At 37.1% G+C, this 26,573-nt stretch overlaps 1 protein-coding gene across 6 annotated transcripts in view; it reads right to left on the bottom strand.

The window, feature by feature from the left end:
* Positions 1 to 26,573, bottom strand: part of Morc4 (MORC family CW-type zinc finger 4) — a 102,690-nt gene that overhangs the window by 47,551 nt on the left and 28,566 nt on the right. For 4 of the 6 annotated variants that reach the window (XM_021241574.2, XM_087196718.1, XM_087196719.1 and 1 more), the window contains exons 6-11: positions 18,799 to 18,888; positions 15,116 to 15,244; positions 13,507 to 13,575; positions 13,065 to 13,113; positions 11,362 to 11,537; positions 10,378 to 10,419 (exon numbers count right to left, since the gene is read on the bottom strand). In XM_021241574.2, the coding sequence (XP_021097233.2) occupies positions 10,378 to 10,419; positions 11,362 to 11,537; positions 13,065 to 13,113; positions 13,507 to 13,575; positions 15,116 to 15,244; positions 18,799 to 18,888 (555 nt within the window). The remainder of the gene's footprint in view (positions 1 to 10,377; positions 10,420 to 11,361; positions 11,538 to 13,064; positions 13,114 to 13,506; positions 13,576 to 15,115; positions 15,245 to 18,798; positions 18,889 to 26,573) is intronic. The other 2 variants (XM_087196717.1, XM_021241570.1) reach the window with 1 other exon arrangement.

Raw genomic sequence — 26,573 nt, forward strand, 5'->3', positions numbered from 1 at the left:
GAAAAAGAACTCCCCTCTGTCAGGCATAAATAGACACTCCCTCAGTTCTTCAGAGAAGCCTAGGAGGATAGCCTCAAATCACCTTCTATGTCCCCCCGCCCAACATTTTTTTTTTGGTACCAGGGATTGAACTCAGGACCTTGGGCTTGCAAGGCAGGCAGGTGGCAAAACCACTGAGCTAAATCCCTGGCCCTCAAATCACCTTCTATGTCTGGCTGCTATAAGCACTAATGGTTAAAAGAACTAACAAAACAACTGGGAAATCTATAGGCAATTTCATATCATATATCATCAGGATGAGAACCCCATTGTTATTCTTTTAACTATTCTGTTCTTTCTCTCTGTATAACCAAGAGATTTCAAGGTAAAAATCAACTTTTGAACTTGCAATGAGAATCAGGCATGTTATTAGTTACCTCGTAGTACCTAAAGTTTGTGTATATCTCTGTAATTTCTGTGAACATCCACAAAACATCTCAAACCTTAGCTTTTTATAATGCCCTATACATTCTTCAGGAATAAAACTGGGCTGCTTTTCAATAGATCCTATTGTGATAGCCTTATAGGAAAAGCAAAAGGATTTAGAGGCTGTGTGAAAACAAATATATCCCTCTTTAAACATATCGTAAGGGCACTACAGATGGTTCATTTAGCAGTGGTACTAAGGAAGATAGTAAAATAATCAGTTGGCAAGAAAGAAGAAAAGGTATATATAATACTAGAGAGCAACAACAAAGTTTTATGAAAGGCAATCAAATCATATTATTTGCTTTATCTTTATTTTCCCACCTGTAAGGGTTCTGTTCTTAACTATCTTCTCCTTTTCAGTAATCCTATACTACCTCTTGGCTACCACCTCTGGGTAGTAACTCCCACATTCTCCCAAGTCCTCACCTCCAGTATTGAATTTCCAACTGCCTACCGCACAGTTCTTCCTGGAAAACCAACTGTTATCTCAAATTTTACCTTCAACCTTGTTCCTTCTCCAGTTTCCTACTTGTGTTAACACCACCAAACTGTCGGTAATTTTTAGTTTTATGCATGGCTTATACATTATCAGTACTCCAGTTAAATTTTTCAATATCTCTCCAGGACTACCACAAAGGCTTTGTCTGGTCTCTGGTCTTCCCTTCTCTGTCTCCAGATTATTCACTGGTCTGATTATGCTACTCCTCTATTTGGAACCTTTATTTGGTGCTTTCCACAAAATGAAAGCTCAAATGTCTTAGCCTGGTATTTGAGCCTTTCTATGCCAAAACACAAGAAACACTATTGAGCATTTACTCTGCACCAGTGTGGTAAGTGCTTAACATGTATCAGCTTATCTAATTCTACCAATAACCCTGAGATAAGGTAACTCAATTCTTTTAAAAGAATGCTGAGGAAGAGGTTAAGTAACTTTTTAAAGACAGTACACGGTAGAGCTGGGACATAACCCTAACTTTATATTCTATTACTCCCTTTACAAACACCAAACTGAATGCTCTATTTCTCATGTTGCTCCTTTTGACTGAAATGGCCTTCTCTCTAACACTGCATGTCTAAATCAAGCTAAAATGCTACTTCTGAATGAAAGAATAAATGGATTTTACCTATTGGTTCTATATTTCTCCTGAAAGTCTACCTTTTCTCTCTAGGAATTGATTCTCATACCAAACCTGCATTCACTTATTGAGTAAAAGTTAGGGGGTTTATATGATAGGAATTATTCTCCAACTACACACTTTTCTCTCTTCTTTTTGTCATAATTCTCCACTGTTACTTTATAGGTACATTTTTAGTTATTTTGTCTTTAAGTATTTCACATTTTCTGACAAAAATATAGTTCTACTGTGCTTCTGCTCCTTCAAAGTGCTTTCTGAAATATTTCTATATTTGACCACTATCAGCTTAGTATTTCACTAAGACAGAGAACACTATATTCAAATTAGGATATTTTATTTTTCATGCATCCATTTCCATGTTTTCTATGTTTAGGGCACTATGATAAGCAATAAGGGCCAAAAAACATGGGTCCTTTATGGTATATATGTTCTCCTTCTATATAAAATACCTTTAAACATCTTTATTGAGATATAAATGCCATAAATTTACACAATTAAAATGTGCAATTCAGTTGCTTTACTATATTCACAGTTATATGACATCACCATAATCTAAGCTTAGAAAATTTAGATCATTCTAAGAAACTTCCTACCACTCTCTCATTGATCTAATATCTGTCTGATGTATCTCAAATAGGTAAACCTCTAGGCATTTCAAATGGAATGATACAATATATTGGATTTTTTTCTTTTTGGTACCGGGGATTGAACTCAGGTCCTTGCGCTTGCGTAACAGGCGGCGAAACCACTGAGCTAAATGCCCGGCCCTGGATTTTTTTGAGACAAGTCTCACCACATTGCCCAGGCTACCTTGGACTTACAGACTTAAGTGATCTTTACCTCACCCTTCTGAGTAGCTGGGACTAAGGTATGCACCAACATACCTGGCTTTTTTGTTTTTAAGGTTTATTCATGTTGTAGCATTTTACTGCTGTCATGGTGTTGATATGGTTTGAGTGTGTTCCTTGAAGGTTTGTATATTGAAATTTAATCCCCATCATGAGATAGTAAGAGTGAAAACTAAATTCAACCATGGTGATTATATTTATTGTTTTTGTTTTGCTTTTTGAGACAAGGTCTTGCTATGTCGTTCACACTAGTCTTAAACTCACCATGTAGCCCAGGTTGGCCTCAAATTTGCGGTGATCCTATCTTAACCACCCAAGTGCTGGGGTTATAGGCGTGTACCACATCCGGCTCAACCATAGTGTTTAGAGGTAAGGACATTTTGGAGGTGATTAGGATTAAGTAAGGTCATCAAGGCAGACCCCCAGTGATTGAATACTGATGGCTATATAAGAGAGAGAGAGAGAGAGAGGAGAGAGACCAAGACGAGAGGATATAGATGTAGATACACATGCACACTCTCTGTCTCTTCCCATGTGATACTCTGTACCACTTCAGGACTCTATCAGAAAAAAAGACTTCATCAGAGCTAATGCTATGCCATTTGGATGTACAGCCTTTAGAAGTGAGTTAAATAAATCTATTTTCATTATAAAATTACCTAGCCTCAGGTATTTCATTACAGTAAGAAAAAGTTGACTAAAATCTCTTTGTATAGCTGAGTAATATTTCATCGTATGGATAATCCACATTTTGTATTTATCAGTTTACCAGTTGATAGACATTTGGGTTCCTTCTACTTCTAGGCTACTGTAAATAATGCTGCTATGAAAATGTATGTACAGTAGATGCTTATATGCAACTATATGTTTCCAGTTTTCATAGGTATGTACTTAGGAGTGGAATTATTGGGTCATATAGTAACTGTATTTTTGTTTGTTTTGGTACCGGGGATCGAACTCGGGACCTTGAGCTTGCAAGGCAGGCGCCGGAACCACTGAGCTAAATCCCTGGCCCAGTAACTGTATTTTTAATATTTTGGAGAAATGCCAGACTTCTTCAAAGCAGCTGCAACATTTTGCATTTATACCATCAATATATGACAGTTCCAATTTTGCCACAACCTCACCAACACTTGCTATTGGCCATTTTTAAAATTATAGTCATTTTAGTGAGTGTGGAGTAGCAGCTCATTGTGGCTTTGATTTGCAATTCCTCGAAGGCTTGTGATGTTGAGCATCTTTTCATTTGTCTATTGATCATTTGCATGTGTTCTAAAGAGAACTATCTACAGGGATCTTTTGCCCAGTTTTAAGTGGACTATTTGTCTTATTAGTGAATTATAGTAGTTTTATCTAGTCTGGATTCTAATCCATCATCAGAAATTATTTCCAAAGTTGTTTTCCCATTCTTTTCACTTTCTTGATAATGACCTTACAGCTGAAAAGTTTTAAATATTTATGTAGGCCAATTTAACTATTTTTTCATTGTCTCTTGAGCTTTTGGTGTCATATCTAAGAAACTACAATCTAATCCAAGGTTGAAAAGACTTTCATGTTTTCTCCTAAGATTTTTTTCTTTTTTTGGTACCGGGGTTCAAACTCGGGTCCTTGCGCTTGTGCAGCAGGCAGTGAAACCACTGAGCTAAATCCCCTGCCCTCTCCTAAGATTTTTAAAATTTAGGTCCTAAATTTAGAACTGTGAGCCATTTTGAGTAAGTTTTTTTTTTTTTTTTTTGGTACTGGGGAACAAACTTGTGTCCTTGCGCTTGCGGGACAGGTGGCGAAACCACTGAGCTAAATCCCCAGTCCTGAGTAAGTTTTGTGTATAGTGTGAAGTAGGGATCCAATTTCATTTTCTTGCTTGCAGATATCCAGTTGCTCTGGCACTATGTGGTCAAAAGACTATTCTTTTTCCCTCTGAATTGCCATGATACCTTTGATAGAAATCCAATGATCATAAATGTGAGGGTGTATTTTTTACCTTTCCATTGATGTATATATCTAACCTTGTATGAGACCAACCTGTCTTGATTACTATAGCTTTACTGTAAAATACAATAGGAAAGTGTGACTCTTCCAACTTTCTTCTGTCTTTCAAGATAGTTCTGATGATTCCACATCACTAGAATTTCCATATGCATTTAAGGGTGAGGTTGTTGATTAACCAGAAGAGCCAGCTGGAATTTTGATAAGGACTACATTGAATTTGTAGGTCATTTTGGAAATACTGTCAACTTAACACTATTAAAACTTCTGAGCCACAAACAAGAAATATCTTTGTTTATTTAGGTTTTCTTTAATGTCATTCAAAAATATTTTGTAGTTTTTAGTGTTTGTGTTTACATTTCTTTTATGTTTATTTATAAATATTTTTGAAGGTATTATAAATTAAATTATTTTCTTAATTTTTATTATACTTTTCAAAGAGCCAACTTTTGGTTTCACTGATTTTCTCTATTGTTTTTAGTCTCTATTTCATCTCTATTCTAATCTTTATTATTTCCTTCCTCATGCTTGACTGGGTTTAGTGCTTTTTTTGTTTTGTTTTGGTTTTTTGAGACAAGGTCTCACCATGTAGTTCAGGCTGGCCTCAAACTCACTGTGTAGCCCAGGCTAGCCTCAAACTCATGGTGATCCTCCTACTTCAGCCTTCCAGAGTACTGGGCTTATAGGTGTGCACCACAATGCCTGGCTTAATGCTCTGTTATTACATCTTTCTAATGAACCTTATCACTATGAAGTAGCTCTATATCTAGTAACTTTTTATTGTTTTAAAGCATATTTTGTCTATTAGCACAACTACTCTACTTCTCTTATACTGTACTTGCTGTTTGATCAATAACTACCATTTTATTTTCCAACTGTTTGTATCTTTGAATCTCAAGTGTGTCTCCTGAGTAGACAATCTATTTGGATATTTAAAGAAAATCTAATCTGACAATATCTCTCTTTTGATTGGATTGTTTAATGCAGTCACATTTAATGTTATTACTAATCTGGTAGAATTTATATCTGCTATTTAGCTTTTTGTTGTCTATTGTGGGTCATACATTGTTCTTTTGTTCCTCCTTTTCTGTTACTTTCTATGTTATGTGGACATTTTCTAGTATAACATTTAGAAATCTAAAAATGTATTGCTACAATTAGTATTTTATACAATGTTATACCTTCTGAGCCAGCTAAGAGAAGAAACCATAGTAAGTACATATTTGTAGAGCTTGTTTTATTTGCCTTCTTTTTACCATTTTTCTGTTTTATTCATTTTTGACTATGTGTCTGAGTCACTATCTACTATCATTTTCTTTCACCAATATAGGTTTGCTCCCACCTACCTCCTTTGTTCTGTTACTGTCAAATATTTTATCTTTATATATAAGTCCAATGAAAAAATGATATACATATATATAATCACAAATAAATATATATTGTTTTATGTAATTTTTTCTTCAAATTGGCTGAATGGAAAGAGGAAGAAATATGCTATTATGCTGCCCCTTATAATTAATTAGCTACCTTTATCAGCATTCTTTTTTAATATAAATTCAGATTACTATCTGGCATTACCTGCTTTTACCCTGAAGAACTCCCTCTAGTACTTTTTGTAAGGGAGGTCTGCTAGCAACAAATTTCTTTAGCTTTTCCTTATCTGAGAATATATTTATTTCACCTTTCCAAAGGTAGCTGGAAAGTAGTAGTAGGTAGTTTCAACTTTCCAAAGATAGTTTTACTGCAATTAAGATTCTTGGTTGACAATCCTTTATCCTAGTACTTTTATGTCATTTTTGTCAGTTTTCCATTGCTATAACAGAACACTTAAGGTTGCATAACTTATAAAGGAAAGAGGTTTCTTTTGGCTCCTGTTTCTAGAGGGTTCAAAGATCAGATAGTTACATCTTGTTGGCTTTTGGTAAGGGTCTCATGGCAAAAAATGGAAAAGCAAGTAGAAATGTGCGAAGAGATCACATGGTGAAAGAAGCAAGAGAAAGCTGAAATCACTTTATAACAACTTACTCTCACAGCAACTAATCCATTCTAATGCCAATTACATTAATCACTTCATGAAGGCAGAGCCTCCATGACCCCAATCACCTCTTCAAGGTCCTACCACCTCTTAATACTGTTAGGTTGGCAATTAAATAGAAACATGAGTTTTGGTGGGGACAAACAATACCTAAACTATAGCAGCATCCCACTGCCTTCTGGTTTCTATTGTTTTTGGTGAGAAATCAGCTGTTGATCTTATTAGAGTTGTGTACATGACAAATCATTTTCTCACTCAGCTTTAGAGATTTTCTTTTCACCTTTGGTTTTCAGTATTTTCACTATGATGTATCTGGCATCATGACTCTCTTTGCATTTATCCTATTTTGAATTTATTGAGATTGAATGTGTAGGTTTTGGAAGTTTTTAGCCATTTAAAAAAATATTCTTCTACCTCTTTTTCTTTCTTCTCCATGTACTATTATGCAAAATGGTGGCTGTTTTCATTTTTCTTCATTTTTTTCTTTGTTCTTCTGATTATATAACCTGTAACTGATTTATCTTCACATTCCTGATCCTTTCTTCTTCCAACACTAAAGTGCTGTTGAGTCTCTATAGAGAAAATGTCACCTTATTGTATTTTCCATACAATTCTGGAAAATTCTGTACCAGAATTTCCATTTCATTCTCTTTCTAAAAAATAATTTCTGTTCCTTTATTAGTCTGTACTTGATGAGACACTGTCCTACTTTCTTTGTTTAGACATATTCCTTGAATTTTGATAGTAGCCTCCAAAGCCACACACACATACTTCAAATAATAAGAGGTTTTCTTGAACTTGTTAGTGTTTTGAACATATTTTTAATGGCTACTTTGAAGTCTTTGTCTGCTAAATCCAACATCTCAGTCTTTGGAAACCCATTTTCTATTGTGTTTCCCTCCTATGTATAGGTTATATTTTCCTGTTCTTTGGCTGTCTCATTTTTTTTGACAACTAGTTATTTTAGATAATACAATATAGTAATACTAGACACTGATTTCTCCTCACTCTGGGGGGTTGATATCTTTACTGTTTGGTTGGTTTTTAACTCAGTGACTTGGCTGAATTTACTCCATGAAGTCTATTTTCCCTTCAGTATGCAGCCTCTAAGGTTTTTGCTCATTTTTAAAATTGATTTTGTTCTTTTGCCTGGCAACCTAGGTTTCATCCCTGGCTCAGCACAGACCACTTGTTGGCCGAAGGTTGTGCTTAAGCTCCTTTAGCCACATAGATTCTTAGCCTTTGTTACTGGAAGTGTGTGTGGCTTGGAGGCTATCAAAATTTGAGTTTATGTTTCTGTGCCACTTTCAGCCAGGTACTAATAGTTGATTTTTCCCTCTTTAGTTACTGTGAGAGATCACAGTCTTGAGTGTGTATACTACCTTACAGTTTTCCAGGGTTTTGTGTGATTTTATTTTTAAGCTTGGTTTCCTAGGACTTGCCCCTGGATCAATGTATTGTTTAATCAGTGGTTGGTCAGCAGTAGGGCTTAAACTCCTATGACAATGAGGTTCCTGTCCTTATTTGTGTACAGCTTGGGTCCTGATTTTGAGTCTACCTTATCTCCTGCTCTACTTCTTAATGGGTGCTAACTTGTGTTTATGCACAGCCTTCAGAGCCTGCCTGAAACCCAGGACTGACTTAGCTTACAGGAGAGGTCTTAACTGTCTTTCCCTGATTCTATTACCAAACTTATTATGTGGTCATTTTGCTGTATCATGGAGTTATGAGTGCTTCTTAGTTAACCTCTACCATGACTGCTTATGTTTGACAGTGCCTTTAGGCATGGGATTCCCCATGTTTTGTTCCACATAAAGTCAAGTTTGTTTCAGATAGAGCTTCATCCTTGAGGCCTGCCTTTCTGTCCAAGAAACTCTACAACACTGTGCAAGATATAGAGACAGTGGCTTACTTCTTCCAGAGTAAAATCACTTTTTTATGAATGGGTGCTAGGGTGGTTTTGGGGTTTCCCCCTTCCTACATGAACTTGTGATATATGCACAAGCTTGGGGCAGAGTAATGGGGCCTAGTTTGCTGTGCTTGGGTGAATACCTCTACCCTGCAAGTGGGAGAAAAGAAAGCTGAATAGGAGAAGAGATACTCAGTCATTTTGGGTCTACCTGTAATAAAGCTTGTGCAAAACAGAGCTGGGGGAGATGAAAAAAGTCAGAAGCTTATCCTTTCCAGGTGAAACCACAGCTCTAGGCAGGGAAGAAAGGGAAGAAGGAGCCCTCATCTTCTTGATCACACCCAAGTACTTGGATTAGTCCTTGAGTAGTTTCTGTAAAGCAGAGTCTGGAGAGGAGTAGAAGGAAATCACGGTTTAAATGCTATTGACTCTCACTGTTTTTCCTGAGAGTACTTTAGTAGATTTCTTGAATTAATATTTCTATATTTGCTATATTACCTTATAATAATTTATATTTACATATAAAACTGACTACTCTAAGCTCTGTCATCTTAAATCCTATCATTACCCTGAAGAATACTTTTCATACAGAAAACACTCAAATATAAGGTGAATAAATGAACAGAAAGGAGTTATTTACTTTAATAGAAATAAGCTCTCTTCCCCTCTTTTTTTTGGTACCGGGGATCGAACTCAGGTCCTTGCACTTGCACAGCAGGCGGTGAAACCACTGAGCTAAATCCCCGGCCCCCCTCTTCCCCTCTTACATTCTGGCTAAACATATTTATTGCAGGTCTTCTTCTCCCTTTATTAGATTTTGGAAACTTATAAAGTTATTTCTAATGACACCTCTGGAGAACTTCTTAACGTATTCACTACAACTTTCTTAAAGTTCTCTTGAAAAATCTAGGCTTTATTTTATCTAGAGTTAGTAAACTGAACTACATGACTCAAGGACTCTTATCAGTTTTAAGCTTTTGTTAACAATGGAGACCTTTGCAATTTTTGATAAACCTATTATTCCATTAACAATATTATATCAGAACCTTGTATATTTTATTAAAATTGTGAGTATTTCTGTCTTTTTTCCTTAAATGGCAGGCTCTCCCCAGTACCTGATTCTCTAATCAATTTGAAACCCCTTATAACAGGTAGCTTGAAATGATACAATTATTATTTACTAACTTATACAACACATACCTTGCATTGTATGAGAGGCATGAGGTATCACATATTTCTTTCTTTTGAAAGAATCTTATTCTCAATAAATTAAAATTATACACGAATGGTCAAAGTACTTTACCTGCCTTCTACAGCCAGAACCTCACTCTGGATATAGCATTCCATACAGACGCATATAAAAATCCCAACAAAGACTGATGAAGTATGCCGCCCAATGGATGTACTGCAGTACTGCACTCATAAAATACATGGTATAATGCAAAAAATTAGCATTTGTAATCCTATTAAGGTTACCAAAATCCACTACAGTTACAAAAAAACAAATATTGGGAAAAGGAAATATGGTCATAGTAGGGAAAGACTCAAAAGCAATGATATGAATATCTTCAGAAGACCAAGGTACAGAGGTAACAATGTGCTTCAAATAGAGTACTTACTGTGTACCCTTCCAAACCTACAATGGGAATTTAAAAAGTATAGGTGGGTATAGGGTAAAATTGAGCTCAAACTTCTGAGACTAAGGCTGTACTATATTTTTTTAACCTTTTTTTTCTAAAAAAATTTAATCTTAGAAATTGTTTCTTCAATATGACTCAAATTCAACCATTCCTTATTTAGTACCTACTATATTCCAAGACACTGATCTAGATGCTTTCGTACAGATTCTCATTTGACTCTTTAAAGAGTTTTATCAGTTTTGCTCCAAAAAGCTTATTTCCTCTTGAGACTGCTCATGTTCAAGGGGTCTTGAGGTTCCTCCATTATCTACAAAGCTTAATTGTAGAAGAATCAATGAATAAGGGACTTGCACACCTGTGCAGATGTTTATCTAGATGAGAGGCTGAAAAGATCCACCTAAGAAGCAACAAAGGGGAAATGAATCAGTAACACTGGGGGTGAAGAAAAGCCAGGATTCATTTTATCCTATGATATATTCTATTGCTTTTATCCTACAATATATTAAGAAGACACCCAAACTGAAAAAAGTCACTACCAAGTTCACACCCACTATAAAGTCACAGTATTGATGACTGTATAAATTTTGACTTTTAAGAGAGTAATTCTGTGCTTGCCCTTTGGCTTGCCTGTACAAGAGTGAGAAAAACAGTACAAGAGAAACTAAGCAGTCATAATTAGGTTTACTGAGTTAATTATCATGGAAACCATGTCTTTCAGTGCTTCAAATACTCCTTATATAGTATTTAAGAAAATGAATAGTTATTTTCCTTCTTGTAATAAGGATTAACAAAATGACATTGATGAGGTCCTAGAAGATGAACAAGTGTAGCCCAAGATGAAACTTTCCTAAGTATTTTCTCCAGGAAATAATGAACAATGTAAGGCTAACCTAATAGCATAGATTTCTAATAGTTATTTTTATACACAGCCAACATTTACTAAGCATATAAGGCCCCAAAGGACTCAATATCCACAAACTGAAGGAAATGACCAATGCTCATCTATATACCATTACCTTATTTAATAGCACTTTATGTTTTTCAAAGTTATCACACTCATTTCACTTGTACAATTCCCAACATAATGTCAATACATAACACATAGAAGAGTCTCAGCAAATGATCACTTCAAAATACATAGACTTGACATAGCAGCTGTAACATGGAAAAATTTAGAGTATATACAACAGAATTCTATTGACCCAAAAGTGTTTTTCTCCTTATAAATTCCATGCTAGGCCTTCAGAAGAATATAAACATGGTAAGATATACCAACTCACTGAACAGGAAAGCAGATCCTGAGTCTTACTATCAACAACACACTATTTTTCTTAGTCACCTGGAAAACTGAAAAACACTGGAATCCAGAGGCTTAAGTTGAAGAGAAGGTGACTGGCTTTCTTCTCCAACACATGGAAGCAGGCTAGGGGCATTCATTCCCTCATATCCAATTGTCTTGTCATTCAGTCCAGCCATATCTTGAACAGTAGGAATCTTTGGTAGATTACTGAGTACCTAGCAAAGAAAAAAATGATTCATAAACATCCTAAATTCAAACCAAATACCAAAGGTTGAGTCAATCCTTCTGAAGCTGGGAAAGAATGCTTGGCCAAATAAAAAGAAACTGTTTCCTACACAAAAACAAACAGTGTGGAATAATGTACACTAGAACACCGAACCCAGGCACATTCAGTTATTAACCTTATCAGCTAGCCACCAACAGACCTCCCCCCACTCACTTACTGGCTCCTAGACCTGTCCCATCCACAACATAAACCTAGGCCCCTTATCACTGTCTGTTTCTCTCTTTTGACCCAGTGGAAGGCTAGGATTTCATTCTTTCTGAGATCTGTAATGAGGGTAGGGGTAAAGAGAAAAAGCAATGCAGCAAGTGTCTGCGCTGGTTAGGGAGAAATGCATGCAAGAGACAACATATATTCACAGTGCACACACAGAAACATGCATCTGGGATCTGTGGGAGAGCCAACTTATGAAGATAGTATGAATAATTAAGGTAAAGGAATATGAAGGGAGGTAAACTGAATGAGGACAGGGCAGTCCTAGATAATCTCCCAATCTCTACATAAGACCATTAAGCTAAGACATCAGGGTATGAAACTTCATTCCTCATATGCCTGGGTTTTGGCAGGATATCAGAAGAAGAATTAGTATTAAATTGCCTCTATCCTCACCAGTCTGACCTACCCTGAGTGCGGGAAATGTGAATCTAACATGCGACTAGCAGATCTTTCTGGGAAAGAGGGTCAAAAGGAAAATCATGCAGAAAGGCAAGGTTGAGTAGGGAAGACATATGGGTGCTATGGTGGCTGTCAGGAGAGGAGTGTCCCTAAAAGGACGGCCAACCTTATTGCACCCTTCAGCGTCCGGAGCTGGGCAACCATGTCCGGGAGACAGTGCTCCTGAAAATTCAAAACAGCAGTCTTTACAAAGCCAGCCAGCCTGAAAGCAGGGATCAGGAAGGGGCAAAAAGAACCAACCCTTCTTCCCAAGAGAAAAGAGGAAGGAATCATCCCTGAATCCTGGAAGAAAAGAGACAGGAAAACCAGACACTCAACAGGAACAGTCTGTATGAGGATGGAAGACAATCCTGGATATACTGTGACACTGAATGTGACACTTCCACTGCCTAAATTCAGTACTGAATCCAAATCTGGGAAACAAATGATTTGAGTCTTCTATTTCAGGTGATCTGAACATCAGTAACAGCAGCAGATCAACACAACCCAAAGATCCAATAAAAAGAAAAGACCATGAGAAGAAATGGTTTGTTATTTCTATGCAGCTTTTTTTTTTTGAGACAGGTTCTCGTTTTGTAGTTCAGGCTGGCCCTGAACTCACCATGTAGCCCAGGCTACCCTCGAACTTGAGGGGATCCTCCTGCCTCTGCCTCCCGAGTGCTGGAATTACAGGCATGCACCAAACACACCTGGCTTTTTATGCAGCTTTCAAGACTGTAACCTTCACCCTATTCTGTTGTGGAAAATTTCATGTGAGAAAAGGAAGAGGAACACTGTCTCTCACCTGGTAGGTCTCATTTTCCATAGGCATCTTCTTCTCAACAGTTTGATCTCTAGAAGATAAAAGCACTATTGAATTCACTCATGAAACATCTCTATGAAATGGATTACCAATTGTAGATCTAGGTTATAATGTTCATTCAAAATTAGAAACAGTGTGAGCCTCACTGAGTAACTGAGGTTGCCTTCCTGAACTATGCTACGGAAGAGAATTTTCAAATGTTATTCCTACCCCAGAGAGAAAGAAAAGGGGGGGGGGATATTAAAGATAATCACAAGTTGAGACATTCAGGATGGCCGAAAGGAATACAGAATTAGCAGGGTGAGGTGAGAAATCACTGAGAACCTTCCCAAATTATCCCTTTCCCCCAAACTTCCCTGCCTTATCACAATGTGTTAGGCTCCTCTATTATATGATATAGAACACCATCTCATATATACTTAACTGTTTTTTAGCTTTGGTTAAGTATAGATCTTCATCAATGAGTTCTTGTTCCTCTGGAACAGAGCATCTCCTGCAGTATAGATAAGAAATCATCTTTTGGAAGAAAAATGTGTTTTTCATGTTTACCCTTTGCTTTCCATATGACTATCAAAGGGCAGTTTAACAACCCTCTAACAGTACAGGGTGTAGATCCTATTCACAGTACAAAACCTTTCTATATATAAAACATGAAGAGAATTTTAGGATTAAAAACCAAGAGTATTGAAAATTTATTCAGTGGTCAAAAGTAATCCCGAAGACAAACAAAAATTAATAATAATTAGAACCTATGTTACATCTATTTTATAAGGAAGTAAAGTGGCCTACAAGAGTGTCTCTTGGAATTAGTATAAGCAAATAAAAGACAAAGTATTGAGCCGGAGATTTAGCTCAGTGGTTCCGGTGCCTGCCTCGCAAGCGCAAGGTCCCAAGTTCAATTCCTGGTACCAAAAAAAAAAAAGATAAAGTATTGAAAAATGAAACTTTTAAACAATTAGTCCCATATTCTAATCACACAATCTCATTTACGCTCCAATGAAAAGTGCTTAGGCATATCTGGAAACTATGAGGGAATCTTTACACATTATAGACCCACATTTCATTTAGTTAACTTCTTCCATTTTAGACATTTTTCCCCTAAAAAGCATACTCTGTTTCAGCACCCTTTTTCTATCAGCATTTATCCTACAGGAAAAAGAAGAATTTTAAGGTAATCATAGCTGGATTGAAACAAACTGATTTGTTATGAACATATGTGATTACTGAGTCAAATAAAATGATGGTTTAATTGAAGTTAATGCCCATGGATACACCAAATGCTATTTAGATGTCAGATGTTGAAAGCAACATATGGTATATCAGGATGACAAACGTGTAAACAAATAGTATTGAATGTAAAATAGGTACTGTTAACATTGATTCCATATAGAAGGCATATAAAAAAACATCAATTCAACCTAGAATATAAAGACCTTGTTCTCAAAGAACTTAAAATCTCCTGAAGAGTCAAAGCATATGCATATGCACATCCAAAAAAAACAAAATAGGGCCAGGGATTTAGATCAGTGGCACCGCATCTACCTTGCAAGGGCAAGGTCCTGAGTTTGATCCCCGGTACCAAAAAACAAAACAAAAAAACAAAATAGGATATGAACAAATGTCAAGAATTAAATACTGCAGGGAATTCAGAGTAAAATAACCATAAACTACTGCCAACAGGAAAAAAACACTACACAAGAGTTCAGCTCCTGAGATGGAGATGATTTGGACAGGCAGATGGAATGCACAAGGTCATTCCAAGTGAGAAAAATAACAATCAAAGTCATGGAAGAGAGAGCAAGCATGGCTTGTGTGGGGAAAAGTGAGGCCATAGCACTTGCTCAAGTACAAAGTATAAAGTAAAGTACAAAGTATTTTTCATTAAGGTATAATAAAAAATAAAGCTGCATAGGTCTGTAAGCATAGAGGCTTGAATGCCAGGGTGAAGAGTATAGACTTGAGATTAAGTGTTTTAAAAGATAAAGACAAATCAGGTATAATATCAGGGATAATACTGAGTCTTGGAACCTTACCTGTATTTTGGATGGGAATTATAGTAACAAAACCATCTTGCAGGTAATGCAGATGGGTCCACTTGGTCAGGAAGCTTTCTCCATTTAAGACACTCATCACACTGTACCCATGTCTGATCAGGAATCTTCCTGAATGAGGGAAAACAGAAGTGTGACTAGGTATCCTCCAGCTCTATGCTTTATCTTACATTAGAAAGGTAAAACCAAGTGAAAAAAACCTAATTTTATATATAAAATGTGTTATAAATGTTGTAGTTTAATGTCTAAAATGTGTATATTTTGAATTTCATAGATAAAATAATGATGAAGATATATTAGATATAGATATAAAAAATAACAAGTACATATTAACATGGTAAGGTATCATTATTTATGGAGATCAATAATATTTATCCTGGAATCTTTTGTTCTAACAAAATAATAATTTTAACTCTAAAATTTATTAACTTGAAAAAATATTTTATGACTATATCATTACCAAGAAATAAAACCCATTCAGTCAATTTATTTGCTTCTATTCAGTCACTAACAGATTTAAAATGCATTTATAGGAGTCAATGAAGCACTGTTATCAAAACATCTCTGCTATTTCCCTGAAGATCCCCTTATTCTCCTTTTATTTAAAAATAAACAATTTGTTTATAGTGCTTCAATAAAAAATTAGGCTGATAGTTTCAAAGTTAATCTTTAAAAGGACTATAAATTTGATTAAATTTCATAACTAGAAAGTAGTGGCACCAGACCAACAACTGGGTTACATTATTAAAATAAAGTCTTCCAGAACTCAACTGTTAAAATTCTTTTTTTTTCTGGTACCGGGGATTGAACTTAGGACCTTGTCCTTGTGAGGCAGGCATGGTGCCACTGAGCTAAATCCCGGCCCTAACTCTTAAAAATCATACGCCTATCCACAGCTGGAACTGGAAACCAGACACCTACATCTTAAAGTGAGTTGTTTCTCTGTGAAAAGAGGTGGCTCATATATGATGGATGTAGTCAGTACCTATGGTATGAAAATGGGTTGGAGCAAGAAGAGGGAAGGCTAGAGAAAAGATATAAAGAAGGGAGAGAGGTACCTCATGCTAATTTCACCAGTAGGGTAAGTTTTCTGTATGTTACATTTACACTGCTTTTATAGATATTTCTATAGAGTAGTGTGGTTCTTTTAACCTTTGGTTTAGTAATTTTCTTATCATTTTAAATGATTCTTTTTTCTAGTTATAAAAGTCATAAAAGCTCATCACAGAAAAAACTGGAAAATACAGAAAGCACTCATAATTCTACCACTCAAATACAATGTCTTTTTCTTTTTAAAATTCATTTTTTTTCTTTTTTAAATTCTTTTTTGAGAAAAGGTCTCTCTATGTAGTTCAGGTTGGCCTTGAACTCAGTATTGTAGCCCAGGCTGACATTGAACTCATGGTGATCCTCTTGCCTCAGCCTCCTGAGTTCTGGGATTACAGGAGTGTACTACCTCATCAGGTTACAACTCTGTTTTAAAGAAAATGGTTTGTGTACATTTCTGGACCCATAGCTTCCTACCTCTTAGCTCTGGTCTGCTTTAGACTTCCAACCTTTAAGCTCTAAGCTCAGGCTTGACCTCTGATGTCTATGTATATTTTCACACAGCCACTGTTTCATTTAGAGCCAGAGTCAGCAAAAAGCAGTTTAGGGAGTGAGGTGTCATATTAGCTTTGGATTTACATGCATAGATATGGAAAAGTCTCTTTCAGAAAGATGTCAATATTGTTCTCTCAGGAGCAAGCATACTTAGCGACATTAACTCTCTGCTTTGGGTTACATGTGAAACACGGTGGATCTTGCATTCCAGGCAGGCAGAAGAGGCTTTTAGCTCATGCTTGCATTAAACAGGAAGTTGAGGGAGCCATACTGTATTTCCTCTCTATTTTTTCTGCAAAGAGTATAGTGGTTAAGAACTTTAGTTTAGGGGCCTGACTGCCTATATTTGAACCTTGGCTCTATCACTTTCTGCTTGCTAACTTTGAGGGAGTTACTTAAATTCTCTGTATATCAGTCTCTACGACTGTAAAGAAATAATCTGTCTCTCAAGACTTATTGTGATGATTAAATAAATTACATGCAAAGAACTTAGAATAATACCCAGCATATAATTACTCATAAATACCAGAATTACAATTCTGGTATTACATACAAGTACATACACTGTCTATCAGTATATTAACATCTGTTTCACTGCATTGATCATTGCTAATTTGAAAGATAAAAAGAGCATCTTAATTTTCATTTCTTTGACAGTCATGGAGGATGGACATAAGTTAAGATCCTTAGAATAAGGAGGAAATAAACATATAGCTGGTGATTTTAATTTCTACTTATTTAATTATTATTAGTATATATTTATGATACATAATAAATACATTCACCACGGAGAATTGGTACATATACATATCACATCTTGAACATTTTTACTTCCCCTTCTGCTACTCCTTCCCATGTCCCAAATGAACTTTTAACACTCTAATTTCTAACTTGACAGTGATGTAACTGTATGTGTTGATATTCATTCTGTCTTCTGTATTATACTCCTTTTCCGACTTACTGATGCATTTCATCCCATTTGGTATATAATTCCCTGTATTAGATGCAAATTCTACCTTTTTTCTAATATGCTGGGTTCTGTATTTCTCCTCTGAAATACAAGTTCACTTCCAACAATATTCACTAGGAATAAGAAGGGAAATTTGCTAACATGTCTGAACACCTACTCTATGCCAGGCACTGTGCTAAAAGTGTTATGCCACCTAATTCGATATACTTTAGAGAAGTGAAATAAATTATTTATCCAAGCCCATCCAACTGTTAAGAAGAAGATCTTGCTTTCAACCCAGGAGTGTCTGATTTAAATGGTCATCATCTGCTGTTGGGAGCAATGCTACATAATTCTAGGGATAAATCATTTGGTTAGCCTAGTTCTCTTGCCTACAGCCCAGCTACAGAATAACTCCAGTTTGGCCTCCGGTCACAACTGAGACTTCAGTGATCCAGTGATGCTGTGATTCTCCAGGACAAGAAACATCCTGGGAGAACAAACACCTGCTCAGTTCCTCATTGTTCTTGGACTGATTAACATCTTGTTTGCCGGAGATGTACTGAACTCTCTGCAAGCCTTCCGTTACACCTTGTTTATCCCAATGTGAACTATTGAACTCTCTGCAAGTCATCTGTTACATTTGTTTCTCCCGATGTACTGAATAAAAGGTGTGGTAAGCTGGGGGCTTTTGTCTTTGCTGCCCAGAGCAGCACTGATCAGACCCAAAGCTCAGCTTCTTCTCGGTCTCATTTTTCTACCTTTCCTGTAATTCGCCGTGTGCTGCCGTGGCTCGCAGGAGACCAGGACTAACTGCAGAGGTTCTGGTAACGTCCCCTTCCCCTGTCCCCTACAATCTGCCTCTATATTACACTACTTCTATTAAACTGACAGTACTACATTCTTCACATTTATGATCCAAACTGCACATGTGTTAAATGAGAATGAAGAGGGTTAGAAAATGATGCAATTAGTACCTGTGCTTTCTTGGTTTTGGCTGATTAAACTTTCTGGTGTAAAAAACATCATTTTACCCTTGTTCTTTCCATTTGGTCTATGGACATTACCCCTAATACTTTCACATATAATATGTTTTATTACTTATGTTACTGGCCTGGTTACAGCTGAAGTTTCAAAATTCTCTTGAGATGTCTTTTCTTTCCAATAAGCATTGAGCTTCTGAGCAAGGGCATTTATTGTCACTCTGAAAGAAAATGTAAGAGAAATGTCAAGGTTCAGCACTGTTGAATAATTTTTGAGAAGCTCCCATTTAACAGAAAAGCTAATTTAGCATAGTTTGGAATATACACACATTAAGAAGCTAAGATGGGGGCCCACTGACTTTGAAAACTATGTATCATAATAACAAAGTCATACTACTGAATAACCACTTTAGTTCAAAAGATAAAATGGACACAAGACCTAAAATGTAGAATTCTACAAATTTTCAGGGTTGTAGAATCATGGAAAGGGTAAGTTGACCTTAGAGACTACAACAGAAGACCACTTTGCAGAGATAGGACATAGCCAAATTCTGATAAGTTGATAGGGAGTTATTTGTCAGATGACTGGTAAATAATTCATAATGAAATTAAAACTCCAATGATCAAATACAGTACTCTATAAATCAATGAAATATTAACTTTAATATGTCCATAGTTTCTGCATCCAAATGCTGATTACAGCAATAACAACACTAATGGGCAAAAATTCTCCTTCACCATTCTACTACACAGCTGTCATAGCTTGTGTCTAGATGTCGGCCAAGAGCCTCATGTACTTATAGATGGGGCTTTTCAAGAGGTATTTGGATCTAAGGTATGTGAATGTGGATTAAGGGTGTGTGACATCTGGATTAGTCCCTTAATTGGATTAGTGTAGTTCTGGGAGTGGCTGACTGAATTTAGTGAAGAGGCAAGCCCTGGCCTGGATGTGGGTGGCACCAATCAATAAGCTTGTAGCCTGGATGGAATATAAAGAGACAGAAATAAGGCAGGCTTGTTGCCTTCCTGCCTACCATGCTATGGACTGTTTCTCCTCTGCCATACCCTTCTGCCATGCTATCCTACCTTGGAGCCAGCTGAATATGGAGTGAAACCTCTACAAACTATGAGTTAAAATAAGCCTATCCTCCAATTTGTGAGTGTCAAGTATTTTGTCCTGGTAATGACAAAGTAACTAAAACAGATTTTGGTACCAGAGAAGTGGGGTTGTTGCTGTGATACTACCTGACCATGTGGTTCAGAAGCCTTTGCAACTGGCTTGTAGAAAGAGTTTGGAAAGGTTTGGAGATGCCTGCTGAAGAAGCAGCCCTGGAAAGCTGTAAGCTGAACTTGATAGGAGATTCTAGTCAGAGCTCAGAAGACCAGAATGGTGATAGAAATGGTGGCGGTAAAGACCAGGCTCAGAAGGTTTCTGTTGGAAAGTACTCCAGATGACGTGTGTTATGTTTTGGCAGAAAATGTGTCTAGATTTTGCTGATGTCTGGAGAAACTTCAGGAGACCAAGTTTAAGGACAGCAGACTAATTAATCTGGCAGGAGAAATTTCAAGGCAGTCTAATGTTGAGGTGGTAGTATAGTTACTGTTGGGGGCTTTAAGCCACATCAATATTGAGAATCAAGAGCAAAGGGTCCAGCAGAATGATTTAAAAAGTTTTTAGTTTGGCCAGAAAGAAAAATTCCAGTAAAACTGCAGCCTACAAGATAAAACAGGAGAACTTGGTTGCTACAAAGATTAGCAAAAAGCCAAGTATTTGGTGTTTTTTTTGTTTTTGTTTTTTTGGTACCAGGGATCGAACTCGGGTCCTTGCACTTGCAAGGCAGCCGGCAGAACCACTGAGCTAAATCCCTGGCCCAAACCCAAGTATTTGGGAAGAGGGCAATAGAAAAGATGGCCCAAGGCCATGACAAGAACCAACAGGACTCTGCTCTTTGCAGCCTCAAAATTTCAAAAGTGAAAGACTTTGCTTTGAGACAAAAGCCCCTGACCACTCTGTTCCAGAATGGCCTAGATAATTTGTTCCTCAGGATTGGGTTCATAGTGCTCAGCAATCCAGGCACTTGACCCCTACATCCAAGAGAGAAGGAAGTCTGGCTACAGCTCCAGCTGACAGCAGACCTTGGTGTCATCCATACGATGCTGGTTTTAGGCACATGGAAAATGCAAGAGTTGTGAGGTCAGGAAGGCTTCCACCCAGATTTCAGAAGGCCTAGGAGGTCAGGCAGTGTGACCTTGAGAGAGCAGTGTGTGAAACTGTGAGTGTAAAGCTGCAAGTGCAGCAGAAACTCCAGAAGGTTGGAGAAGCCAGGAATGTGGATCGTCTGAGGAAATCCACAAGGAGGGAGCAAAGCTGGCCCAAGAGAGAGCCATAAGAGCTACAATCAACGGCAGTGCCACAGGAATGGAGCCACTCAAGCCCTTTGGAGTTCACATCTTGCTGCAAATTGCCCCAGGTGCTGGACATGGAACTACGGGATTTAATTTTTGTCCTGCTGGATTTCAGTCTTGTTTCAGGCCAATCCCTTCTAGCCCCCTATTTGAAATGGTAATATAGTGCCACTATATAATGGAAGTGTTTAATTTTCTTTTCATCTTTACAGAGGCTTGCAGCTAAGAGTTTGCCTTAAATCTCAGAGGAGAATTTGGACTTGGACTTTTCAGCAATACTAAAACTGTTAAGACTTTGGCAACTCTTGGATATGGGCTAAATGCATTTTACATAAGGGACACACATGAGTCTTTTGGAGGCTAGAGGCAAAATGTTATGGCTTGCATCTAGATGTCCCTCCAAAGCCTCATGCACTCATAGGTGGGGGTTTTCAAAGGTGGTTGGATCTAGGGTGTGTGATATCTGGATTAGACCTTTAATTGGATTAGCAGTTTTTCTTTTTTTTTGGTACTGGGGATGGAACTTGGGACCTTGTGCTTGCAAGACAGGTGGCGGTACCACTGAGCTAAATCCCCTGGATTAGCACAGTTTAGTGTGTGGCTGAATGGACTGATTGAAGCAGGAAGCCTCACCCTGGGTGTAGGTGAAACCAATCAATAGGCTTGTAGCCTGGATGGAATATAAAGAGACAGAAAGAAGGTAGGCTTGCTGCCTTCTTGTCTTCCAAGCTATAGGCTGTTTCTCCTCTGGGTGCCCCTCTGCCGTGTCACTGTGCCTTGGAGCCAGCTGACTATGGAGTGAAACTGTGAGCTAAAATAAACCTTTCCTCCTTTAACTTGTGAGTGTTGGGTATTTTGTCCTAGCAATGAGGAAGTAACTAAGACAATAGCTATTACTGGAGGATGCATCTGAGTTCTGGCTCTTGCTCTTTTTCTTATCCCTCTTCTCAAATAAACAACAGTAGGTTCAGGGTCAACAACAAATATAATGTGTAAAAGTCAAAACCTGAGTTTACTTTATTTTTTTTTTGGTACCAGGGATCAAACTCGGGACCCTGCACTTATGAGGCAGGTGGCAGAAACACTGAGCTAAATCCCCGGCCCTACTTTTAAAACTGATAACTTTCTTTAAAAAGAACAAACTGATAATTTTCTAATTAATAATTCACATTTAATTCTACAGCCCAGGATTACAATTCAACGCAGATCTATACACAGCTAGAATACTGCAAATTTAAAATTTAGATTTTATTTTTGCAGTACTGGAAATTGAACCCAGGGCCTCACATATACTAGGCCAGTGTTCTGCCACTGAGCTACATCCCCAGCTCTGTTTTAAAATTTTATGTTGACTTAGAGGATTCCTAAGTTGTACAGGCTTGCCTCAAACTTGTGATGCTCCTGTTTCAGCCTCTCAGGTAGCTGAGATTACAGGTGTGTGCCACCATGTCCAGCAGAATTTAGAATTTTAAAAAATCTCTTCACTCTCTGGATCATTCTTCAAGAATTTTGCAGACCACTTCTCTTCATAAGACAATCTCTTTCTTACCTACAAATTACTCATATTAAATTAGATTCTCACTACACAGAGGTTAAAACAATCATATACGAGTTTTCATATAAATTCTTATTTCTCCCTAACCTACCAATATTTTGACGTCTATATTTATATCTTTCCTTCAAGTTACAGATCTAGAACTATGCTTTGTTTCCCCTTAAAAGTCTACTTAAAATCTGCTTCAAAAAGAAGTAGATTCTCTATGGGGTTTTGGGAAAGTGTCAGAATAGGAGCCACACAGATTGTTATCTCCTTACCTAGACAACAATTGCATTGGTAGAATCCACCTGATATAAGTATTTTGGAACTCTAGTGTCTATTGAAAGCTTGCAACTTCCAGTGGAAGGCTGAGATGGTAGAGTGCTAATTTTGGTCAATTTCAGCTCTTAGCTCAGTAGCAACTACCCATGCCCTACCCTGAGCCCTACAGCAGGCAACTCTCTCTCTGTGTTTTAGTGACAGCTTATGGGAGCCAGACCAGGCAAAACAGATGCCATCTTCCAAATGTAGGGACCTGTGCTCTCATTACTAATTACTATTTCTAATCACAGAAATACAGACAAAAGGGCAGATGGCCAGTTTTGTTGTATTTCATCCATTGTTATGATCCTCTTAACTGCTAGCTGAAGTGATGTCCAGGGCTGACACCCCACCCCCACCCTTCACTTTTCACTCTTTCCTATTTTGTGAGCCAGACATTAAAGGTTAAGACATTCAAAAGCAACCACATACATGGAGAAAGTTAGAAAGTTATTGTGACTGCTCAAGGAAAGGTGCAGGTTCAGAATATAAGTGAGAAGACCTTAATTTTATGTTTCAGTCTGATCTTTGATATAGAGAGAGCCTATAATAAAAAATAAATAAATAAACTGCAGAATACAGTATTAGGAAAGGAGTAAGGGGAATCTGATTTCCAGAGTCACCATGTTACATGATTCAAATGTCCAGTTTTTGACAAACAAAAAATCACAAGGCATACAAAGAAATAGGAAATATTGTCCATTCAAAAGAAAAAAGTAAAACCAAAACAAACTGCCTCTGAAAAAGATTCAATGATAGATATACTGGAAAAAGATTTTAAAACAACTGTCTTACAGAGTTTCAAAGAGCCAAAGGAAGATGTAAAATCAAAGAAAATGATAAAAATTGAAATAAAGAAACAAAATGTTAAAAGAAACCAAAAGGAAAGTCTGGACCTGAGAAGTATAATAGCTGAAATGAACAATTCACTAGGGGGTCTCAAATGAGACAGATTTGAGCAGACAGAAGAAAGTATTTAAAATAAGAAATTATTGAATCTGTGGAACAGAAAAAATAAAAATTGAAGAAAAGAGGGCCAGGAATTTAGCTCAGTGGTTCCGCCGCCTTCCTCACAAGAGCAAGGACCAGAATTCGATCCCCAGTACCAAAAAAAAGAAAAAGAAAAGAAAAAAAAATTGAAGAAAAGTGAATAGAGCCTAAGAGATATGTGGGACACTATGAGTGGTCTAACTTAGGCATTGTGGAGTCCCAGAAGAAGAAAGAAAGGAACAGAGAATATTTGAATAAATAATGGCTAAAAATTTCCCAAATTTGATGAAAGGCAGGAATATAAACATTCAAGAATCTCAACTAACTCCAAGTGCAATGAATTCAGGCCTACACTAAGACACAGTTATAGCTAAACCATTGAACGACAAATAATCATGAAAGCAGCATATTCAAGGGATACTTGGAGTTTGTAATTGCATTCTTTGTTTTATAGTTAATTTAGGAGAACAGTGGAAAGAAATAATTACAGATATTAACCTAAAAGCTAGTATTATAACTTTGGTTCTACGCCACATTTTGTAATTAAGAAACTAATGCATTAAGTTATTTGTTTATGGTTTTTGGCACACAATGTATGCAGATATAATTTGGTGACACTGACAAAATTAGAATCTAATAACATTGGTAACTCCGAAAAGCAGTTCTCATTTCCCAGGATTTTGTCGTCGTTGTTGTTGCTGTTGTACACTATCTCTGCGCCAAGGATCAGCATGAAATGTAAATTTAAGATCTTCTCACATTTTTCTTTTCTCTTCTTTTCCTTTCTTTGGTACCAAGGATTGAACTCAGGACCTTGTGCCTGCCGGGCAGGTGTGGCACCATTGAGCTACATCCCCAGCCCCTCTTCTCACATTTTCTGAGCCCGTACCTTTCCCTGTGCATAGACAGTGCCTTTCTATTTTGGGGGTAGCAGAGCTGTTAAAGGAGCAAAATTTTTGTATTGAACTGAAGCTGGTATAAACTCAAATTAAAGTGTCATAACTTAAGGTTGCTAAATGTAATCCCTATGATAACCACAAAGAACATAGCTAGGGCCGGGGATGTGGCTCAGTGGTGCCATGCCTCCCTGGCAAGTGTAAGGTCCTGAGTTCGATCCCTGGTACTGCAAAACAACAACAACAAAAAACATAGCTAGTGAATATACAGAAAAGGGGGCTTATCAGCCATTTCCCTCTATCACCACCAGCCCCATGGCCACAAGGATGATGGAATAAGAGCTGGGCTGTGCAGAAGGAGCAGATACCATCTAGTGTCAGGCACTGAAGCTGCAGCAGTGTTTGGGGATTTGGCTCTGTGAAATGAAAGAGGCTTTGAAAATGTAGAACTGGGAGTCACAGAAAAAAAGAAGTTCCAAGGAGAGTCATTCACTTTGTTAGTGGTGAAACAACAGAAGAATAAGGGCCTAGAAAAGAAAGATGTCTTGCCTACTATTGATCTTGAAGAAAACAGTATGTCTCAAGAAGCAGAAAGACAATTCCAGCAGAGAACGCTTCAGGCTGAATGATTCCACCATTCAGACTGATCAACCAGAAACAGTGGTAACCATGTTCATTTGTGAATCTTAATTTTAAAATCGAGTAGGACTGTAAAGTAATTACAAACAAAGGCAAACAAAATCCAAGGTCTGTCCCACTGTAGAATGAAATGGCTATCAATCTTTGAATGCTAATTTTTTTTTTTGGTACCAGGAACTTTCACATTCTCTGGTCAGTGAAACTTTAAACAATTATTTATATTTTAAGTTATTAACTTATCTGGAAAGGAAAATGCTTCTTCATTATTAGGCTCTATTTAGTAAGTCAGATCCGAAGTTTTGATATTTTTACTATGCTTTCACTGTGTGTCGAATTAGGCTTTTTAGATTTTTATTTTTTGGTAGTGCTGGAGACCACACCCAGGGCACGCTAGCAAGTGCTTTGCCCTTGAGCTACATCCGCAGCCCAGTGTTTTGGTTTTAAAGTCATCTTTAAAAAATATTAAGGCCTTAATAAATTAAGGAGAGTTAAATTAGCAAGCCTGTTATTCATGCATTTCTAAAAGTGAAAAAAAAAAAGGTAAATTGTTGATGAAGGCCAACTGGAGCCAATAATTCTACAGTTTCAGATTAAAATGAAGATCCTACCCCCATAGATTTTTCTCATGTTATTCCTTGCATTTTAAGCTTTATATTCAACATATCTGTTAATTCCACACTAAAGATGGTTCACTAGGTGTAATAAAATGAATACTATGGAAGTACTTTTTAAATTCATTGATAATAACTATTTTATGGAGAAGTGTTTACTACTATATTTTTTTTTTGCAGTACCAGGGGTTGAACGCAGGACCTTGCGCTTGCGAGGCAGGCATGATGCCACTGAGCTAAATCCCTGGCCCCTATTACACTAATATTAAGATGAGTTTCCATGTTTTAATGCAAGTTACTTAATCTTGTATTTTTTAATAGTTATTAAAATTAAATATTAAGCTTTAATTAGAAAGTTAACACTAGTTATGGAATAAGTTAATATATAACACCTGATTATCCACACGGCATCCTGCTTATGTCACTCATTCAGCCTTTAATGCCTTCCATAGTTGTGAGGTGGGTAACTGAGAGACAGACGTAGATTTAAACCATCAAGAGCTGTT

The sequence above is a fragment of the Heterocephalus glaber genome, unplaced genomic scaffold (assembly GCF_053883595.1).
Source record: "Heterocephalus glaber isolate CG9 unplaced genomic scaffold, H.glaber_assembly_v1.0 deba00001613, whole genome shotgun sequence".
In the NCBI taxonomy this organism is placed as follows: domain Eukaryota; kingdom Metazoa; phylum Chordata; class Mammalia; order Rodentia; family Bathyergidae; genus Heterocephalus; species Heterocephalus glaber.